The 19,066-nt window shown below is 40.1% G+C and overlaps 1 protein-coding gene and 1 non-coding gene across 9 annotated transcripts in view; both read right to left on the bottom strand.

Annotated features, from left to right (window-relative positions):
* GNG12 (G protein subunit gamma 12) overlaps positions 1-19,066 on the bottom strand; it is a 131,704-nt gene that overhangs the window by 69,706 nt on the left and 42,932 nt on the right. For all 8 annotated transcript variants that reach the window (XM_063697761.1, XM_063697763.1, XM_063697759.1 and 5 more), the window contains exon 2: positions 5,641-5,690. In XM_063697761.1, the coding sequence (XP_063553831.1) occupies positions 5,676-5,690 (15 nt within the window). In that variant the 3' untranslated portion in view covers positions 5,641-5,675. The remainder of the gene's footprint in view (positions 1-5,640; positions 5,691-19,066) is intronic.
* On the bottom strand, positions 775-835 carry LOC115932276 (U7 small nuclear RNA). Its single transcript, XR_004068574.1, has one exon. It is a non-coding gene; the product is annotated as a U7 small nuclear RNA (small nuclear RNA).

Genomic DNA, 19,066 nt, shown 5'->3' with positions numbered 1-19,066 from the left:
AATATAGAGTTCAGAGAATGCATGCAAAGCACTTAGCACAGAGCCTGGCATTAGGTAAATGGCAACTATGATTGTGGAAAGTTTACATATGTGCCTAAAAACCTCAACATATAATTTAATGCAACATGCTCAGCCACTGATGTCACTGTGTCTGTTCCATAAGGAGCTATGTTTATCATGGACACTACACTTTACTAATTGAGCCAAGACAAGAAAGGAATGTGTAAGATTAAGCTAGCCAAGTCTAAAACAATTAGAGTAAGTCTGAAGCAATGGTTTTTAAGCAAGGGGGGCCCAGGGAAGGGGGTAGGCATGGAGTCCTGTGACATAATGATGGAAAACATAATCCTTTCTCCAACAAAAAAAAGTGCATATGTACAATTTTGCAAATAATGACAGAAGTTCACAGATCTGTTGAAGTCTATTCATAGTCTCCAGATTAAGAACTACTCCTGTAGATCCTGGGGATTCAACATGAGGTCCTCAGGCCAAGAGCTGCCCACAAGATCCCATCCTTGTCCTCTCCACATGTTCCTTATTGGTAGTCTGGATCATGACACCAAACCTGAAGTAGGTAGTCAATGTAACTGTGCAGAATCTAATTTCCAACCTTTCAAGTTTAATAGACTCCAAATGAAGAATGTCTAAACTAGTGGATTCTAGTACCTAGAAAATTTATCTGCTTGGCATTCTCATTCTTTCCTTCCTTCCTTCTGGTACCAACACCCCTCCTTTTTATTATTTTTTAATTTTTAAAATTTATTACATAATGTGGGGAGTCTTCCAGTGAAAAGAGGAAACCTGCTAGACAAATTCTAAAAGAGCTGTAACACTACCCCTCCTTTTTCCCTGGGGAACCCATTCTGTGTAATTCTGGTGGGATTTACCCTCTCTCATGGGACACATGAACAGGCCTTAGCCAAAGTGATGCTGCTTATTGTCTACTGCATATTTCTGGCCATGCTGATTCAGGCAGGCAATCCAATCTGGGCTGGTCAAGGTCCCTCCTTGGTACTCACTACTGCTAGAAGTATGGCAAAAGAGGCACCCATAGCTGTGAGAATGACAGAAACCCAGTACTGATAGCTACCTCTGCCACCATGGTGAGGGAGAGCATGTCTGAGAATGAAGCTGAGAGAGCTAAGCAAAGTCAAGACAGAGTGAAAGATAATGGCCTGATGATATCTTTGGAACTCCTGAATACAGCTGTGCCTGAAGCCCTTACTAGCATGGCCATCCTAATCATATAAGTCAAGAGACTAGTTTAAATTATATTTCTGTTGCTTGCAACCAAAATACTCCTAATAAACTTGATCCAAAGCAAAACAAAGTCCCAAAGGAAATTCTCCTTCATGGGTAGTCCTTGTGGAATTCTGGGCTCCTCTCTGACAATGATCCTGAATGAATTAAAACTTTTTCTTCTTACGACATTCTTGCAAAAAAGTCTAGGCTTAACATTATTCCCTATCATTCTCTGCACCAATGGTTCATCTTACCAGTGCTGCCAGTCAGCAAATATCTCATTCTCCCCACCCTTGATCCTGCACTCCTGCTCACCTTCCCTAAACTATTGGATACTTCCTCTTGTAATAAATATTAAGGTTACTCATTAGAAGAGGAGGGACCCAGAAATGGACAATGGTGGCCTAGTTTATAGTTCGCTACCATCAAATACTTGGAGTCAAGTCTCATGAGCCTCTCAAACTGCCCCCAAAAGGCACTGAATGTTCCAGTATAAGAAATGAACCTAGAACCATGGGGCTCAAAAGAGAAGGAGAGAGACATGGAGCAAGGGAAGAGGATCATGCAGGGTCAATGTAAATTCTGTGCATCAAAAGCCACAACACAGACTGAGTCATAGTGTAGAATGACTTGAGAGTTGAGAGAAATAACATTCACAGAGCACTATCAGGAAGTTATTTTTCTTTTAGAACAGGGATGGTAAGTAGATTTCAACTCACGTGCCCAATCTGGTCCACAACTAAAATGCCAAGGCTCAGCATCAAGACGGTCATGACAATCTGAAGTCCATTACAAGGTAGGGAGGGGAGGAGGGTTGTGAATATATTTATTTGTTATTTCAGCTGAAACAATTACATTTCATCCTTGGACTAAGCAAGACCAACAGAGAAATGCACACCTGAACCTAGAAGGGTTTCTCTTGGACTGCACTCAGCTGTCACATCATTCCCCTGCACCGAGGCAGTCGTCATTGTTTTACCTACAGGGATGTTGTCGGCCACTCTGTGTGGCATTATCTTTATGAGTATTCTGAAGACATTTCTCTGAGTCTTGAATCATGATCAACCCTGCTTCTTCTGAGTAACTGGTGTGCTTTTCTCTTCCAGCCACCGTAAGTCATCAATGGAGCATGTTTTCCTTCTGGTACTGATTGCTCAGAAGCTCAGAGGTAAGTCTGTGGGAACTGCCAGCAAATGAATAGCCTCTCTCCCATGAAGTGGGGCCTTATTTTATCTCTGACTTCACCCCACTTTTCCTTCCCCACAGATTTCCTCCCTTACTTATTTTTCTTAATCGCATTATATTACACCTATGTTTAAAGGCCATCTCAAAAATCTTTGAAGACAGCTACATACATCAGATCAACAGTAATTAACGTAAGAGGAAACAAACCAGATGGTGAGTGAAGGAAAGTTTTACAAATGCTGCCATGCAGTGGCAGCCACAGGGTGATGGCCTTGGCCCAGGAATAGCCCTGGGCCAACCCGTCAAGTCAGCAAATATCTCATTCTCCCCACCCTGGATCCTGTGTTCCTGCTCACCTCCCCTACGCTCCATTCCCCATGGGCAGCCATTCCCCCTGGGCCATTTCTGAGCATCCACACCTACTCTCTCTTTAGTACTACTGGTTGCTCTCCCTCCCTCAACTCTTCCCACCAAATCAAAATGCCTTCCTCCTCTCTCTAGAACCTTGGGCTTGACTGTATGTTGTCAACAGTTGATAACAGCATAGTGTCTTTTCTCTTTCAAGGACAGGTACATTTTAACCAGGCATTTTGAAGAGGAAAAAAAAGCCCATAGAAGTAATTCACTAATGGTGGAATATACTACAAAAGTAGTACAAAAGCAATTGAAAAGGAGATTTTTTCTTGTAAATCTCAAGTAATTCTATGTAAGGCAGCACAGTACGTGGCACACAGGGCTCAATACACAGTAGCTACTCATTATTACTATTGTTGCTGTTATTGTTAATCCCACCACTACCATTTGATCACTCACTGTCTATTCCTTTTACCTCTACCACGCAGGCTACCGCCCTTTTCGGAACACTGGCCGACTGGAGCTCCATAATCAATTAATCCATTTTAATCATATTTATGATTTATAATGTATTTTTACATACATTATCCTTTTTTGATCTTCCTAGCAATTGTCTAGTTAAACATTCTTCTCATTTTATAGATGGGCAAACTGAGGCTCAGGAAGATTGAGTTAGTAAGGTTCCAGAGCCAGGCTCAAACTCAGGTTTTGTATAAATTTCTTGTTCTTCCCATAACAAGCGGTTGCCAACTAGAGTGCAATCACATCAGAATCATCAGAATTTTGAATGTCATGAAGATATTGTAAAAGCAAAAAAATAAAGAATCATTTGGGTGCTTTAAGGTTCCTGGGGTCTACCCCAGACCTAATGAATATAGATGGCCCAGTGGAAGGGACTGTATGAGTTTGTATTTCAACAGGTGCCTTCTGTGATTCTGATGAGCTGCTGGTGGATGGACAAGTCCAATGCCCATGCTTCTTCTTGATTGATTAAGTACCTGCTGTACCCTCAGCCCTGTGCTAAATAAGTACTACAAGGCAGGCATATATCGCCTTTAGCTCTCAAAGAGCTAAGTGAATAAGAAGCTGGGAAGTGAGTAGGAGCTAGGAGGTAAAACTAAACAAGTGAAAAAGAGTGAGCCAAAGAAGGCACTGTTTGGCTTTGAAGGAAGTCAGAGCAGGCAAGATCACAGATGGCAGGAATAGAAAGGAAGGCCATGTCATGGAGAAGGGAAAATTCCAGTAGGTCTTGCAAAATGGGAAGGATTTCCAGGTAGAGAAGGGGTAAGTGGAATGAAATATTTTCAAGAGAGATACTGAACAGATTGTCTGGCAAGAATAAAGGGAATAGCAGGACTTGAACAAGAGAGAATGGGGCCAGAAAATGAGTGGAGAAGCTAGAGAAGAGCCTAGGCTGGTGTAGGGGATGGCAGGTAGGGAGGGAGGTGGTTTTTGAGGAGTAACGTCCTGAAAAATAAACTGAAGAATGACTAGTGTGGTGGTGCTGTGTAGAATGGAGGGAGGGCTGGAGGGTAGAAAACCTGGTATTTGCAAGACCGCCTAGGAACTTGTTGAACTGACTGAGATGCCAGACGGCTAGAAGTAAGACTAAGATTTGACAGTGCTGGCAGTCAGAATGGGGTGAAGGAATGGGACTATAAGATGGGAATCTAAGTCCTCTCACACTCCATGCTCTTCTCATTCACCACAGCTGTTTCCATGTGCCCCATAAACAATATAGCAGATTGCCAAAAATGGCTACATTTCTTCCCCTCCCTGTATCCATGCTCCTTGAAATGGGACCCTGCAGCTCCTCTGTCATATATTTCTTGAATCCAGGCTAACCATATAGCTTGCTTTAACAATCAGAATGTACTGGAAACAATGTTGTGTGAATTCTGAGTCTCAGTGTCAAGATGCTTCTGCTCTCTCCTGGAACCCTGCCCAATCACCATATGAACAAACTTGGGGTAACTTGCTGGATGATGAGATACATGGCTTAGTCATCATTATCTCTCCACCTGACAGCCAGTGACCCCCAGAAACAAAGCCTAGCTGACATGGAACTGCAGCTACCTGTAGATACATGAATAGTCCCAGGTGAAAGGAGAAGGATCACGTAGCTGAGCCTAGCCCAAATCACCAACCCACAGAATTGCAAGATAAATAAAGGATTGTTATTTTGAGCCAGTAAATTTTGACTCAAAATGCTGGCAGTAAATTTTGGGGTGGTTTGTTATGCAGCATAATATAACTGATACACACTGCAAATAACTGTATAGCCACAATATTAGGGAGTGATGCTATATGAAGCCCTGGAAGCTTTCTCACTTTTAAAAAGTACATTATTTTCCTAGCTCTTAAGGAAGTTTTCTACCATGGCAGAACTATTACCTCACAATAATCACATTTAGGTGAGATGAGAGATGAGAGAAAAAAAATAGAGCAATAATAAAGAGTAGAGCCCCAGTATGTTTTATGTTGTAGCTGTGAGCCAATTTTCATTACAACACACTACAAGAAACTGTCTGAATTCCCTGGCTGAAATAACTCTGTTGTTTTGGATACTCCCATCAACAGGGGCCTGGAAATAGTTTCATTACCCAAAAAAGTTTTTATTTTAATAGTATTTGGCATGTAATCATGGATCTTTATCCTGCCCATGGTCTTACAAAGGAACATGGGTTGCTCTGTTTTTTTAAGGCATGGAAACATCATAAATTATAGAGATTAAAGAAAAGTACAAATAAATAGACATCTCATCATAGCACTGGTAGGGAAGCATCTAACTTAGAAGTGTGAATATCATCTCAAAAATAAAGTCTAACAGTCACTTTGTTTAAGAAATGAAGAACTTACCAGTAAGACTTTGTGTGGTCCAATGTTTTCAGGTTTTAAGTGGAATGAATCTGAAATAGAATTAAATAAACATTCCATAAGTAAATCACATTTGGAAAGGGTGTGCTTTCGATCCCAAGTGACTGCCATAACGTTGAGCATTTATTCATGTATTTAAAGATGAAAAAAGCTTTTTCTGGCTCCTGATGGAAGAGGGAACATTTTTTGCCAACACAGTTTAACTTCCTGAATAGAGACAGCATGCTCTCATCTACTTCGGGGAGTGTTCAAAGTCTGAGGCCAGTGTAACTATAAATGGTAGTGTTTTTTCCAAACCTCTCCAAGTCAGGGGAAGCCTCTCTAGCCGTTGCCCTTGCCTTGGTCTCAATCTCTTTATGCTAGGACCCAGCCATGGCCCTCTCTAAGACACCACCTAAAACACTGGTGGTCCAACATAACTTGAAGGGCACAGGAGGAGTGTATAAGACTTTCTGATAGTGGCTTTCTGATCATATACATAAACACAGATTTTTGTCTTAATTGATAATAATGAGCCTAAGGTAGTGTTGTTCAATAGAAATATAACCGAAGCCACATACTATTAAAACATAATATTGAATATATTTAATAATAGATTAACAATATATAATTATGTATATTATATATTAATTATAACTATAATTATAATAAAATACATTTAATCATAATGTTAAATGTTCTAGTAGCCACATTTAAAAAGCAAAAAAGAAATTAATTTTAATATTTAATTTAACCTAATTTATCTAGAATATTATTAACACATAATACAGAAATCATTAACAAGATATTTTACTTTTTTTAGACTAAATCTTCAAGATTCAGTACATCTCAACTTGAGCTAGCCACATTTCAAGTAGTCCATGGCCACACATGGCTAGTGGCTACCATACTAGACAGCACAGGTCTAGGGAACCTATTCTTGGCCTTCAGGTATTGGTAAGGCTTCAAGAAGTCTGATGCATATGAAGATCTTATTCACCTATTTTCCTTCTCTCAGTCATCTATCATTACTCCCATTTCATGATGTCATTTTAACAGAAATCAGACATAATGACAGCAAATACTTATATATAGCACTTACTATGTGCCAGGAACTGTTCTTGGCATGCCCCTATCTTACCTCAATTAAACGTCACAATAACTTTACGAGGTAAATATATTATTCTCATTTTGTAATGAGGCAACTGAGGCACAGAGGGGTTACATTATTTACACAAGACTGTGAGACGGTGACAGGGATGGGATTCAAATCTAAGTCGTTTGCCTCCAGAGTCCATGCTTTTACCCACCACCCTCTCAATTAAATTTGAACAGCTCAAAATAAGATAATTACTTTCAGTTTTAATTGTAACCATCAAATGATCCAAGTCTGCTCTCATGATAACATGGTTAGATAATAGCAGTGATGGCAGATGGAACAGTTATTGGATGCACCAGCAAATTAAATTTAAAACAATTTGGGATCCGAGCACAAAAGCCACAGCAGGTGGGGTCGAAAAGGCTGCACCGGGTCTGGAGGTTTGTCTGGATGACCAAGGTGGTGGTGGTTGGGGAGGTTAATGTGAGGTCCATGGAAAATCTTCTTTTGGTGATTTTTCTGAGGGAAGGGCCTAATGCTTTCATCAGATGCTGAAAGATTTCTCAAATGGGTCTTTTAGATAGATATCCCTATATCTGTCTCAGCAGGGGTAGGGAGTTAGAAAGAATCAAGTAAAAGAATTAAGAAAACACATCTTTTTCACTTTATTAATCCACAGGCCACAAAAGAATCACACTCAGTGAGCAAAATCAGACCCCCACATGTGAGCTTTCTGCCAAATCACAGAGACGGAGGCTGGTCAGTGACACCATAGGGCTGAGGCCACTCAAAGTGCTGCCACCCAGTCTCCTATGGAGAGCCCTGAACCTGCTGAAAATCCTTCCGTGGCTTCCTCTAGGTTTTAGGATCAAGGCCAAGCTCCTCAGACTACTCTAAAAAGCCCCTGTGGCCTCATGCCTGGACTCTCCCTCAGGTGCCTCACTGACAGGTCCCAAAATGCACACCCCCTATGCCTTTGTGGATTCTGTTCTTTCTGCCCAACATGTCCTTTCCCTACAGTATCAGTGGGTCTTCATATCTCAGTTCAAAAGTCACCACCTCTGGGAAGCCTGTGTGAAGACCCTTGACTGCCTCAGCAACAACTTCTCTGCAGTAGCGCCAATAAGGTAGTATTCATTCAATTCAAATGGCAATTATACACTACTATAGTTATGTGTCCCTGAAGGAGGGGGGTGCGTTCTGAGAAATGAATTGTTAGGGGACTTCATCGTGTGAATATCGTAGGGTGTACTTACACAAACCTAGAGGGTACAGCCTACCACACACCTAGGCTACATGGTAGAGCCTATTGTGTCTAGGCTATAAACCTGGACAGCATGTTACTGTTGTGAATACTGTAGGCAACTATAACACAATGCTATTTGTGTATCTAAACATAGAAAAGGTATAGTAAAAACATGGTATTATCATCTTTAAAATAGGTTGTTTTGTTTAAAAAACATTCAGTCAGTACCAATGGTATTATAGTCTTATGGGACCACTGCCACAGATGCAGCCTATAGTTGACTGAAATTTCATTATGCGCATATGACTGTACTATTGGTAATATTAAAAGCTGGTTTTTTATTTGCTAGGCACTGTTCAAGTGCTTTATATGCTCCTTTAATCCCCTTGGTAATCCTATGAGGAAGGTTCTTTTCATTATTCCATTTAGTAGGACAGCAAATTGAGGCACAGAGGTTAAGCCAGTAGTCTAAGGTTACATGGCTTGTAAGTGGCAGAATCAAATTGTAAACCCAGACAATTTGGTTCTAGACTTCACACTCCATGCCTGCCTCCAACTAGGGTCCACATCCCTCTGCTCTCATTGCCCTTGCACTTACTTTACTCTGGTGTCTCCTATATTTTAGATTTCCATTTATTGGTTTCTCCCCCCACAGGTTTGCAGAATCCCTGAAGGTTAATAATGTGTCTAGCTCATTTTTGTCTCTCCAGGACCTAGTAAAGTACTTGGTATATCGTAGATACTCAGTAAAGACACACACAGGAAAACACTGGAATAGCATTGAAAGGATAGGAGCCAAGGCTATCAACCCAGGCCTGATAAAAACGCACCAGGATAAAGAATCTTCAAATACACACTTTAACAAAGCAAGTTTTGACTTCATCTTTTAAATCCAGCCAGTTCCAAGGAGATGGTCACTTCCTAGGCCTGTTCAATACCAGAGGGAGAAGAAGCAACTAGGAGCAACTCGGAGCTTGGCAGACTTGCTCACACCTCCAAGTTCATCAGTTTTATTTGACTTTGCATGTAGAACTAAGTAATAACATGCTTAAGCAATAGCATACCCAATGTCTTGGCTGGCCATTATCAAGGACTGCCAGAAAAGACACATGCTGAAAAATCTCCTTCGGCTGCCTGGACATGGCTTGGATATTTCTACCCTGGAGTTCCAGGATATATTTCTTTCCATTACTATCTAAACTCCCCTCAGATGGCTATGGAATTTGAACTTGTAGAAGAATACTTTCCTCTAACAGTGAGAAAGGCAAAAAGTTTTAAGATCTAGAACATATACAGATCTCTAGGAAGAGAAGGAGCTCTCTCTAGCCTGGTCAGAGATTGTATTAGGATTGTGGCCCAGCCTACCCACTTGCAGATAAATGCAGTCAGCCATAACATCCACCCTTTATACTGCATCTAGAATCCACTACCTTCCCATGTACATGGATGGATGTCAGCATCACTTGTTCTTAACAACCAAACCATAAATCTGTATTCTGACTCTTGCCATATCATCTCCTTACATGATAAGAAATAATGACATTAATTTATTTATTGTTGAGAGGTATACTGAATGTAAATCATGTGCTAGGGATGGTTGTAGGTGCTGGAGATGCAGTGGTGAATGAAGTATATTACATTCTTGACTTGAGGCCTTTACATTGTAATCGGGGACAGCAAACAAACACGTATACAAATAAGTAAATAAGATCATTTTAAACAATAAGTTCTACAATTTTTTTCATACATGCAAGGAGTGAAGTGACCTAATGAAGAGTTTAACAAGGTCTCTTCAGCAGCTGTAGGGAGGAGTACTGAAGAGGCAATAGTGAACAAATGGTGACCAAGTATGAGGCCATTTGATTGTTCAGGTGAGATATGGTACCTCAGATGGAGAGAAGTAGATGAATTCAGTATAGGTTCTGGAGGTAAAACAATTAAGACCTGCTGATGAAGTGGATACAGGGAGTCAAGCAACTTGGTCAATGATGGTTTCATTTACTCAGGGAGAAAACAGATTGACGGAAGAAAAAAATCAAGAATTCTGATGTGATCTGGTTAACTTTGAGACATCCAAGGGGGGGATGTCAAGAAAGCATTAAGAAGTCTAGAACCATGCTGTCCAATAACAGGTACGTGTGGGTCTTTAAATTTAAATACAATTAAAAACTCACTTCCCCAGTTGTATGAGCCACATTTCAAGTGGCCAAGCAGCCACAGAGGCAGCTGCTCTATGGAACAGCACAGGTACTATATGGTTTCACTTGCAAATTCTGATATGATGTTATCTCAAAAGGCAAAACAGATGTAAAAGGGCTTTTGACACACATAAAGGACACTACTGTAGGGATAAAAGGTAAATTCTCCACAAAATTGGGGCATAGTTGAGGGAAATATATCCTATGCTTTAAGTCTATCCTACAAATTTGTCTTTATTAGATGTTTGGAGGGCTACCAACTTTGTAAAGTAATACTATATGTGTCAAAGAATTATAAATTCATTCTTGAGCTCCAAAGGTTAAAAACAGTGGGTTAAAATGCTGGCATTTTGCCCCATTGTACAACGGCTTCTGTCCCAGAGAATGGTACACCCCAAAAGGTTGAACTGGCCTATTTTAACCAAATGGTACCACCCCATTATCTCCACCTTGGGACTGGCTCCTGGCTGGAAGAGCTGGTCTAAGCTGTTCATCAGGAGAAATTCTTTTTACCTGGTTACTGTCCTAATCCACAGAGAGCTTCTGAAGACAAAGTTTTGTTTTTAATTGAGGAACTGGTGGTATATGTACTCAACTAACTTGCAGACTAAGTTGGGGGAAAAGTATTCTGATAATGCCAAAGACAGTATAAATTTTTAAAAAATACACATAGATTCCTATTTCGTCACACTTTAAGAGAATAAGTGAAAAAGAGTAAACAAGAAATTGAAACGTTACACTCAACATAATTTTTTCCCCATTTTTGTACTGAAAGGACAATGGCAGTTTTAAAAGGATGGCAAGCTTCTTTGGAATTTACCCATATTTCCAGCAGTCTAGTGCTGCTATTTATTTTTGCATGTTACCTTTGATAGAAACATGTGTTTTTATGTGACTATGGCCATAGTTTATATGCTATTAGTAGTAAAGGCTTTGAAATTGGACAGATCTAGGTTTGAATGTCGGATCCTCAACTAATGAGATGCAAGTCGTTGAACAATTTATCTCTAGTCCTCAATTTCCTAAAGTGTAAAATGGGGCTAATATTACCTTTTGTATATACTTGCTGTAAGGATAAAAAAAGAAAATCTTAGCACAGTGCCACTAGGACAAACTCCATGAATTATGGCTACTATTTCTTTCTAAAATTTCATTTCAAATATTTCAGTATTTCTACACATAGACATAAGTGTTTCATGCTGAAAAGCCACAATTTCCTAAATCAATCCCCTAATGCTGGATAGTTAAGTTACTGCCAGTTTTTATTATCACAAACATGATTACAATGGACATCTTCATGGCTTAGCTTTTTCATTATTTTATCTTATTTCTCTGGCTTCTCTAAATTCCTAACGGTGAAATTACTAGTTTTTGCTTTTACAAGGGTTTTTATTAGCATACAATAATATCACCAGCAAAATAATGCACAGTTCCTGAGATCTTCATATTTTATACATAAAATAGTATTAAGACTGAAGAGCTTCTGCACAGCAAAAGAAACTACCATCAGAGTGAACAGGGAACCTACAAAATGGGAGAAAATTTTCGCAACCTACTCATCTGACAAAGGGCTAATATCCAGAATCTACAAAGAACTCAAACAAATTTACTAGAAAAAAACAACCCCATCAAAAAGTGGGCGAAGGACATGAACAGACACTTCTCAAAAGAAGACATTTATGCAGCCAAAAAACACATGAAAAAATGCTCATCATCACTGGCTGTCAGAGAAATGCAAATCAAAACCACAATGAGATACCATCTCACACCAGGTAGAACAGCCATCATTAAAAAGTCAGGAAACAACAGGTGCTGGAGAGGATGTGGAGAAATAGGAACACTTTTACACTGTTGGTGGGACTGTAAACTAGTTCAACCATTGTGGAAGTCAGTGTGGCGATTCCTCAGGGATCTAGAACTAGAAATACCATTTGACCCAGTCATCCCATTACTGGGTATATACCCAAATGACTATAAATCATGCTGCTATAAAGACATATGCACACGTATGTTTACTGCGGCATTATTCACAATAGCAAAGACTTGGAACCAACCCAAATGTCCAACAATGATAGACTGGATTAAGAAAATGTGGCACATATACACCATGGAATACTATGCAGCCATAAAAAATGAAGAGTTCATGTCCTTTGTAGGGACATGGATGAAATTGGAAATCATCATTCTCAGTAAACTATCACAAGAACAAAAAACCAAACACCGCATATTCTCACTCATAGGTGGGAATTGAACAATGAGATCACATGGACACAGGAAGGGGAATATCACACTCTGGGGACTGTTGTGGGGTGGGGGGAGAGGGGAGGGATAGCATTGGGAGATATACCTAATGCTAGATGACGAGTTAGTGGGTGCAGCGCACCAGCATGACACATGTATACATATGTAACTAACCTGCACAATGTGCACGTGTACCCTAAAACTTAAAGTATAATAATAATAAAAAAAATAAAATAAAAAAATAATAAAAGCAGTTTGCCAATTTCTATTTAAAAAAAAGACGGTTTTATTTTGTATTTGTAAGATCATTAGGATCAACATTTTTACATGTTTGTTTATTAATGGTGTGTCACCTCGAAAAACAATTAATTTTATATTTTTTGGTTATTTGTATACTATGATCCTGATGTTTTTCTTGTAAGTTTGAATAAGTTCTTCATAGTGCACAATAATCAACAGGTAATATATGCATTTGCTACAAATAGATTCCCAAAACTTATGCAATTTTAAGATGAGTATCTTTTCATTTATATAGCATTTCATAAATAATGTGTCACAGCTATATTTTGTATAAACCTCAAGAGCTATGATATTGCTTCTTGGCAAAATGTTTGGCTTTTGATTGTGTCTCAAAGTCAATTTATATCCACGCTGATCATCATAGCAACCCTGTGAATGAGCTGGGGAGTATAACAATGTTGCCTGTACAGCAGAGAAAACAGATCCAAACAGGCCAGGTGACTGAGACAGGATCACTGAATCCTGCAGCTGGCCACAACCAGACTCTGAATCCCTCTTTCTCTGAGTCACAGGACCCCTTGTGAAAGGAAGCTTGCAAGGTAAAAGTGAAGAGAAGTATTTTGTGCAAAATGGATTATTATTCACAGCACCAATTCTATATTGTTTCCTATAAGAAAGCCTTTACACACAGCATCAGAGAACCATGTTTACTTCACTGGAGGATCTCAAGAAATGTTAGCATTATTTCAGCAAATTTACTATAACAATGGCTCACAAAACGGATCCACCCTCACACAGTTTTTTATACAGGCAAAATAATTTAAATAATTTAAACCTAAATTAAGTTTTACTTGATTATTATTATCATTTTTTACCTGGCAAAAATACCACTTCTTCTCCCAAGTATTCCCTCATTCTTTGGCTCAATGAAACCACTCTTCTCTTAGAATTTCTACAACCTTTTCTACCTCCTACTTTTTATCACAGATATTTGGGAATGTGTTGCACTTCTCTGACTGGGTGGTAAGGTACCAGTGGTCCATATTTTAGTTGTATCTCCTAAATCACCTGGCATCTTTCTCTGCATGGAGGAGCACTCATTCGATGTTTTACAGAGATATGGGAGAAGAATTTTACATAGTTAAGAGACAACAGTTTTTAAAAAAATGTAATTAAAATAAGAGCATTAAAGTACAGGTTGCACTAACTGTATTCTCTTTGCTACACCATTGCTTATTTTGGCAAGCATACTATCATGAGACACTTCTAATGCATTCTTAGGCTGGAAGTCTGCATTAGCCAAACAATACTAAACTACATTAAACAGAATGTCTAAGAATGTTTCCAACCATGCACAAATCTGTATAAATATGTAACTATATCTGTGATGCTTTTATTTGCAAATTCAGATAAAACTTATTTCTCAAAAATTCTCTGTGTACACAACACAGACACACACACAGCACACAAGTACTAAAGTCTTGGTCAGCATTTGGGAAAAACTCAGATAAAAATATGGGACATCTGTTTCCTAATACTAGGAAAATTCACAGGAAATGATTAATGTTAACTAGGGAGGAAAATAATCTGGATCAAATTATGAAATGAAAACATCCAAAATTCAGAATTTAATACAGTATAGCCTGTGAGCCATGAGATCTTCAAAAGTGGGGATGATTTAACATTTTATTGAAATATGTTACCAGTGGAAATATTTTTATTCCATGTATATACCAATAAACAAAACTGAATACCCCAGCCTATACAATACTTTCAGATTCTGTGTCTCCCCACTGATATTTATGTAACCCTTGGCAGTTGAGGTTAGCTGTTTCGTGTCTATTTCCATAACGTGCCCAGTGCTTTGAGGGACAAATTAAGACCTAACACTAAATTGGACGGTGGTCCCCAGATAGAGAGGATGGGGCTCTTTTGAGAAAGATCTAGCATAGCTGTGTCTCCCAAGGAGAACTGGAGGGACAATGACAGACAGCCACAGAGCAAGGCCAAAGAAAACTGTAGAGGAAGAGGGTTTGTAGCTTGTAGGCTCTTCCACCATCCTGCTGCTTGTGAGTGTCTCTGAACCTACTATGTGTTTGGCAATGTGGAAGGTGGTAGAGACAAAACAGAGAACAAAATTTAGTCCCTCTCTGGGCCAGATGCAGTAGCTCACGCCTGTAATACCAGCACTCTGGGAGGCTAAGGTGGGTGGATCACTTGAGGTCAGGGGTTCGAGACCAGCCTGGCCAACACAGTGAAACCCCGTCTCTACTAAAAATACAAAAACAACAACAAAAAAAACTAGCCAGGCATGATGGCACGTGCCTGTACTCCCAGCTACTTGGGAGGCTGAAGCAGGAGAACTGCTTGAACCTGGGAGGTGGAGGTTGCAGTGAGCAGAGATTGAGCCACTGCACTCCAGCCTAGGTAACAGAGACTTATATATATATATATATATGTGTGTGTGCGTGTGTGTGTGTATATATATATGTATATATGTGTGTATGTGTGTGTGTATATATGTATGTGTATAAGAGTGTGTGTGTGTGTGTGTATATATATATATATATATATATATACATATATATAGAGTCCTCCTCCTCAAGGAACCCACAGTAAGTCACATAAACAACTCACGAGGCCACCATAGCTCCAGTGGCACATAATCTAATCGCAGTAAGTACAACTAACTCTGAGAACACAGGTGACACTTATGCCAGTCTGGAATGATCACAGAAGGCTTCCAGGAGGAAGCAGCGTGGAAGCTAAACTGTACAGAATGACCAGGGTTTACCACAAGAGGAAAGGAGGTAGGTACAAGTAAGGTAGAGGGAACAGCTTGTGCCAAGGCCTGAGAGGAAGTGAGTCCCTAAGCACACTGGGGGATGCAAAGAGCTTGGTGCACTGGGGCAAAGAGTTCTCTAGTGGAGTCCTATTAAACTAACAGGCAATAGTCAAGCAAAGAGTTCTCAAGTGGAGTCCTTATTAAGAAACAGGCAATAGTCAGGCAAAATCTAAAGGAGGTAACTGTAGTGAAAACCACAGGACCAACGGAAATGACCCAGAATCTCTAGCATCTTCACATCAGAAAGAGTTAGCACTGACAGGGGGGACAGCCAAGGCCCTTTTAGGTAATAGGCCTCTAGAGAGAGGGCAAGAAGATAAATTGTACCATGGCTACAACCTCATCAGAGTCAATGCTGGTTTCCAATTCACAGGAAAAACCAATAGCCAGCTACCCAACCCAACAGAAAGGAAGAGTGAGCAGGCCTTATTCACAACCCTAAGAGGACAGCAGAATTATTTCCATTTTACAGGTAAGTTGCTGGTTTTAGAAGACAGTATTTATCAATATTCCTTTCTGTTGATTGATCCAGCTTCTGACTAGGAAAAATCAACTCATCTTGCTTTGCCTGGGACTTCCCAGTTTTTGTACTGAAAGTCTCACGTCCCAGGAATGCCCTCAGTGCCATGCAAGCCAAGATGGTTGGTCAGCCTACTCAGAGTCTGTGAGGCACATGAAGTGGGCAATAGGATTTATGACACAGGTTTTTGTATAGGAACTGGTGCAAAGTTACATGTGACTGACCTCCCCAAGCTAACTTGAATCCTTTGAACCACGGAACCTTTTGGAATAGCTTAGTGGCTTCTCAAAGGCTCCTATATAATTTGCCATAATTTACACTGAATAATATTTGCAAAGCAAAAGCCTAGCTGAGGGCTTAGTGATTACTATCTGTGTGCTAACGTCAAGTAATTGCATACTTCACAGCAACTAGCCAGAAGAGTGGTCTGAAATTAGTTGTTGTTGTTGTTAACTGAAAGTTAACCAAATATCTTTCAGCTTTAACTTTTTTGATTTGTTTTGTTTTGTTTTGTTTTGAGACAGTGTCTGATTCTGTCACTCAGGCTGGAGTATAGTGGTGCGATCAGGTCACAGTTCCCTGCAGCCCCTACCTCCTGGGCTCACACAATCCTCTTGAGTTCCCCTGGTAGCTGGGACTACAGGGGCACTTCACCACACCCAGCTAGTTTTTGTATTTTTTTTTTTAAGGAGATAGTGTCTTGCTACGTTTTCCAGGCTGGTCTTAATCTCCTGGCCTCAAGCCATTCTTCTGCCTTGGCCTCCCGAAGCATAAGGATTTAAGGCATGAACCACTGTGCCTGGCCAGCTTTAACTTTTGACACTGAAAATCTTCCTAAAATAAATTAGTTTACTTACACACGAAGAGTAGTATACACATTTTCATATATCTTTGTTAACTAGGAATTCTACCATGCCTTACTTATTGCAATGGCTTACATTCTTACTGTTCGACAGATTTAAGAAGGTTTAGAAGACAACAAGAATGCACTATAGTTTCCAATAAATACAGTCACAAAAGGATATTACTTTGCGGCAATATCTGACAGGCAGAGAGTGGCTGACAAATCTTTACAGAATGCATGATGGTGGGACCATACAGAACTACGAAAAAGAAAATGATGAGGACAGTGAATGAGATAAAGGCTATACTTGTGCTTTTGCTACAGTGCTGTTGACTAAAGCAGCGGGAGCTCCGAGCTGAGGCACACAGTTCTTGTCCAATAAAAGGAAGGAAAAGCTCTTCAAGAGCAGTCCTTTCCTTACAAGGGTGGTAATGAATAAAATAGGCGACATGGCCTTTGGTCTGCAGAAGATGCAGAAAGACTTCAATGGTAAGACCAAGGGCCCGCTATTAAGTCCTGATTCAAAAGGCGTCCCCCCAGGAAGCTCAGGAAACGTCATCCAGGCTAATGCTCTTTGGTGAGAATCCTGACATAGGAATGGATGAGGACATGTGCCTTAGAATCTTTTTCAGAAAAAAGCAATGATTTCTAACACATTTTTGGTTAGCTTTCGATGAAAAGATACTTCTAACATCTAATTGTATTTGAATGGAACTATATTAAAAACACTTTTCATTAGCCTTAGAAAACTAAAAAAAAATTAAGAGTAAAATTTAGCAGTATTTTTTACTGATGATATAACTATGATTCCTCTAAAAGTTCCGGTTTTATTGGAGTAGTCAAGGTAACTGAGATTTTGCTATATGTTGACAATAAACATTTTGCCCATGAGGCTTAGTTCTCTAATGCTATTACTCTTTTTGCCGACACCTTTGCATCAGACATAGATAGAATCACAGCAGACATATTCAGGTTATGGCTGCTACGGAGTCAGGCGGCACAATTGGGCAGGATGCAGCCAAGGGCACTGCCCTGAGCCTGGATCAGAAAAACAAGAGCCGGAAGGGTTTGTTTCCACTCTGCCAGACCTTTGGTGTAGATGAGTGCACTTCCCCAGGCCTTGGACTCAGAAGAAGAAAATGAGAAGTGCTCCTCAGGTGAGGCTGTGAGCCTCCCTCCAAGACCTGCACATTCACAGATGTGTGAGGTGGGTGTGCTATAAAGTATCCCATACTGGTTTTGGGGCTTTGACTCCGCAGAATAGTTTAGTCTTAAACTCTAGCTACCAAAATATGGATTAGCAAAGAAATTTTTCTGTCATCGAAAACCAAAGAAGTAAGTAAGATATACAGATTCTAAGGACTTGCTCATCTTTTCCTGTATCATCAAGAGATCAACAGCTTATTAAAAAACAAAAACAAAACACTCAAATGTGTTCATCACAGTCCACTCAAAGCCACAACTCAACAGGAAGACAATTCTGAAGAAAACCAGCATATCCAGTACAACCCACCTGTTCTTATACCTACCACCTGCTTCCTGGGTAAAGCCACCTTTGCTGCCTCTATTGTAATATTAGTTTGCACCCCCGCCTCCACCAGGCATCCTTACAGATCTTTCCATTTTACATACATTTTTACATACATTCTGAACTACACAAACAATCTGCTGCCCATCATTTAGGGAAATATACATGCATATAATCATTGTACTAGCCAAAAAAACCCAGAGCCAAGAAAAAAAATCTGTCACCCACTATACCACAGCAGGGAGATTTAAAGGCAGCTCAGGGCATTCAATAACGTTCTATCTGTCAAATCAGCCACTTCTGTGCCTATCCCTTTTCCTCAGATCCCCTGTTGGTGATTTATTTATGTATCTGCATCGACAACTTGATCGTAAGGTCCCCTGACTGCATAGGCCATAGTTTATTCCTTTTTTTTTTTGGAGATGGAATCTCGCTCTGTTGCTCAGGCTGGAGTGCAGTGGCACTATCTCAGCTCTCTGTAACCTCTGCCTCCTGGGTTCAAGCAATTCTCCTGCCTCAGCCTCCTGAGTAGCTGGGATTACAGGCGTGTGCCACCACCACGTCTGGCTCATTTTTGTATTTTTAGTAGAGACAAGGTTTCACCATGTTTGTCAGGCTGATCTCCAACTCCTGACCTCGTGATCTACCCACCTTGCCCTCTCAAAGTG

Source organism: Gorilla gorilla, chromosome 1, assembly GCF_029281585.2.
Source record: "Gorilla gorilla gorilla isolate KB3781 chromosome 1, NHGRI_mGorGor1-v2.1_pri, whole genome shotgun sequence".
Lineage (NCBI taxonomy): Eukaryota > Metazoa > Chordata > Mammalia > Primates > Hominidae > Gorilla > Gorilla gorilla.
The sequence above is the reverse complement of the archived record's forward strand: the minus strand, read 5'-3'. Positions and strand labels throughout refer to the sequence as shown.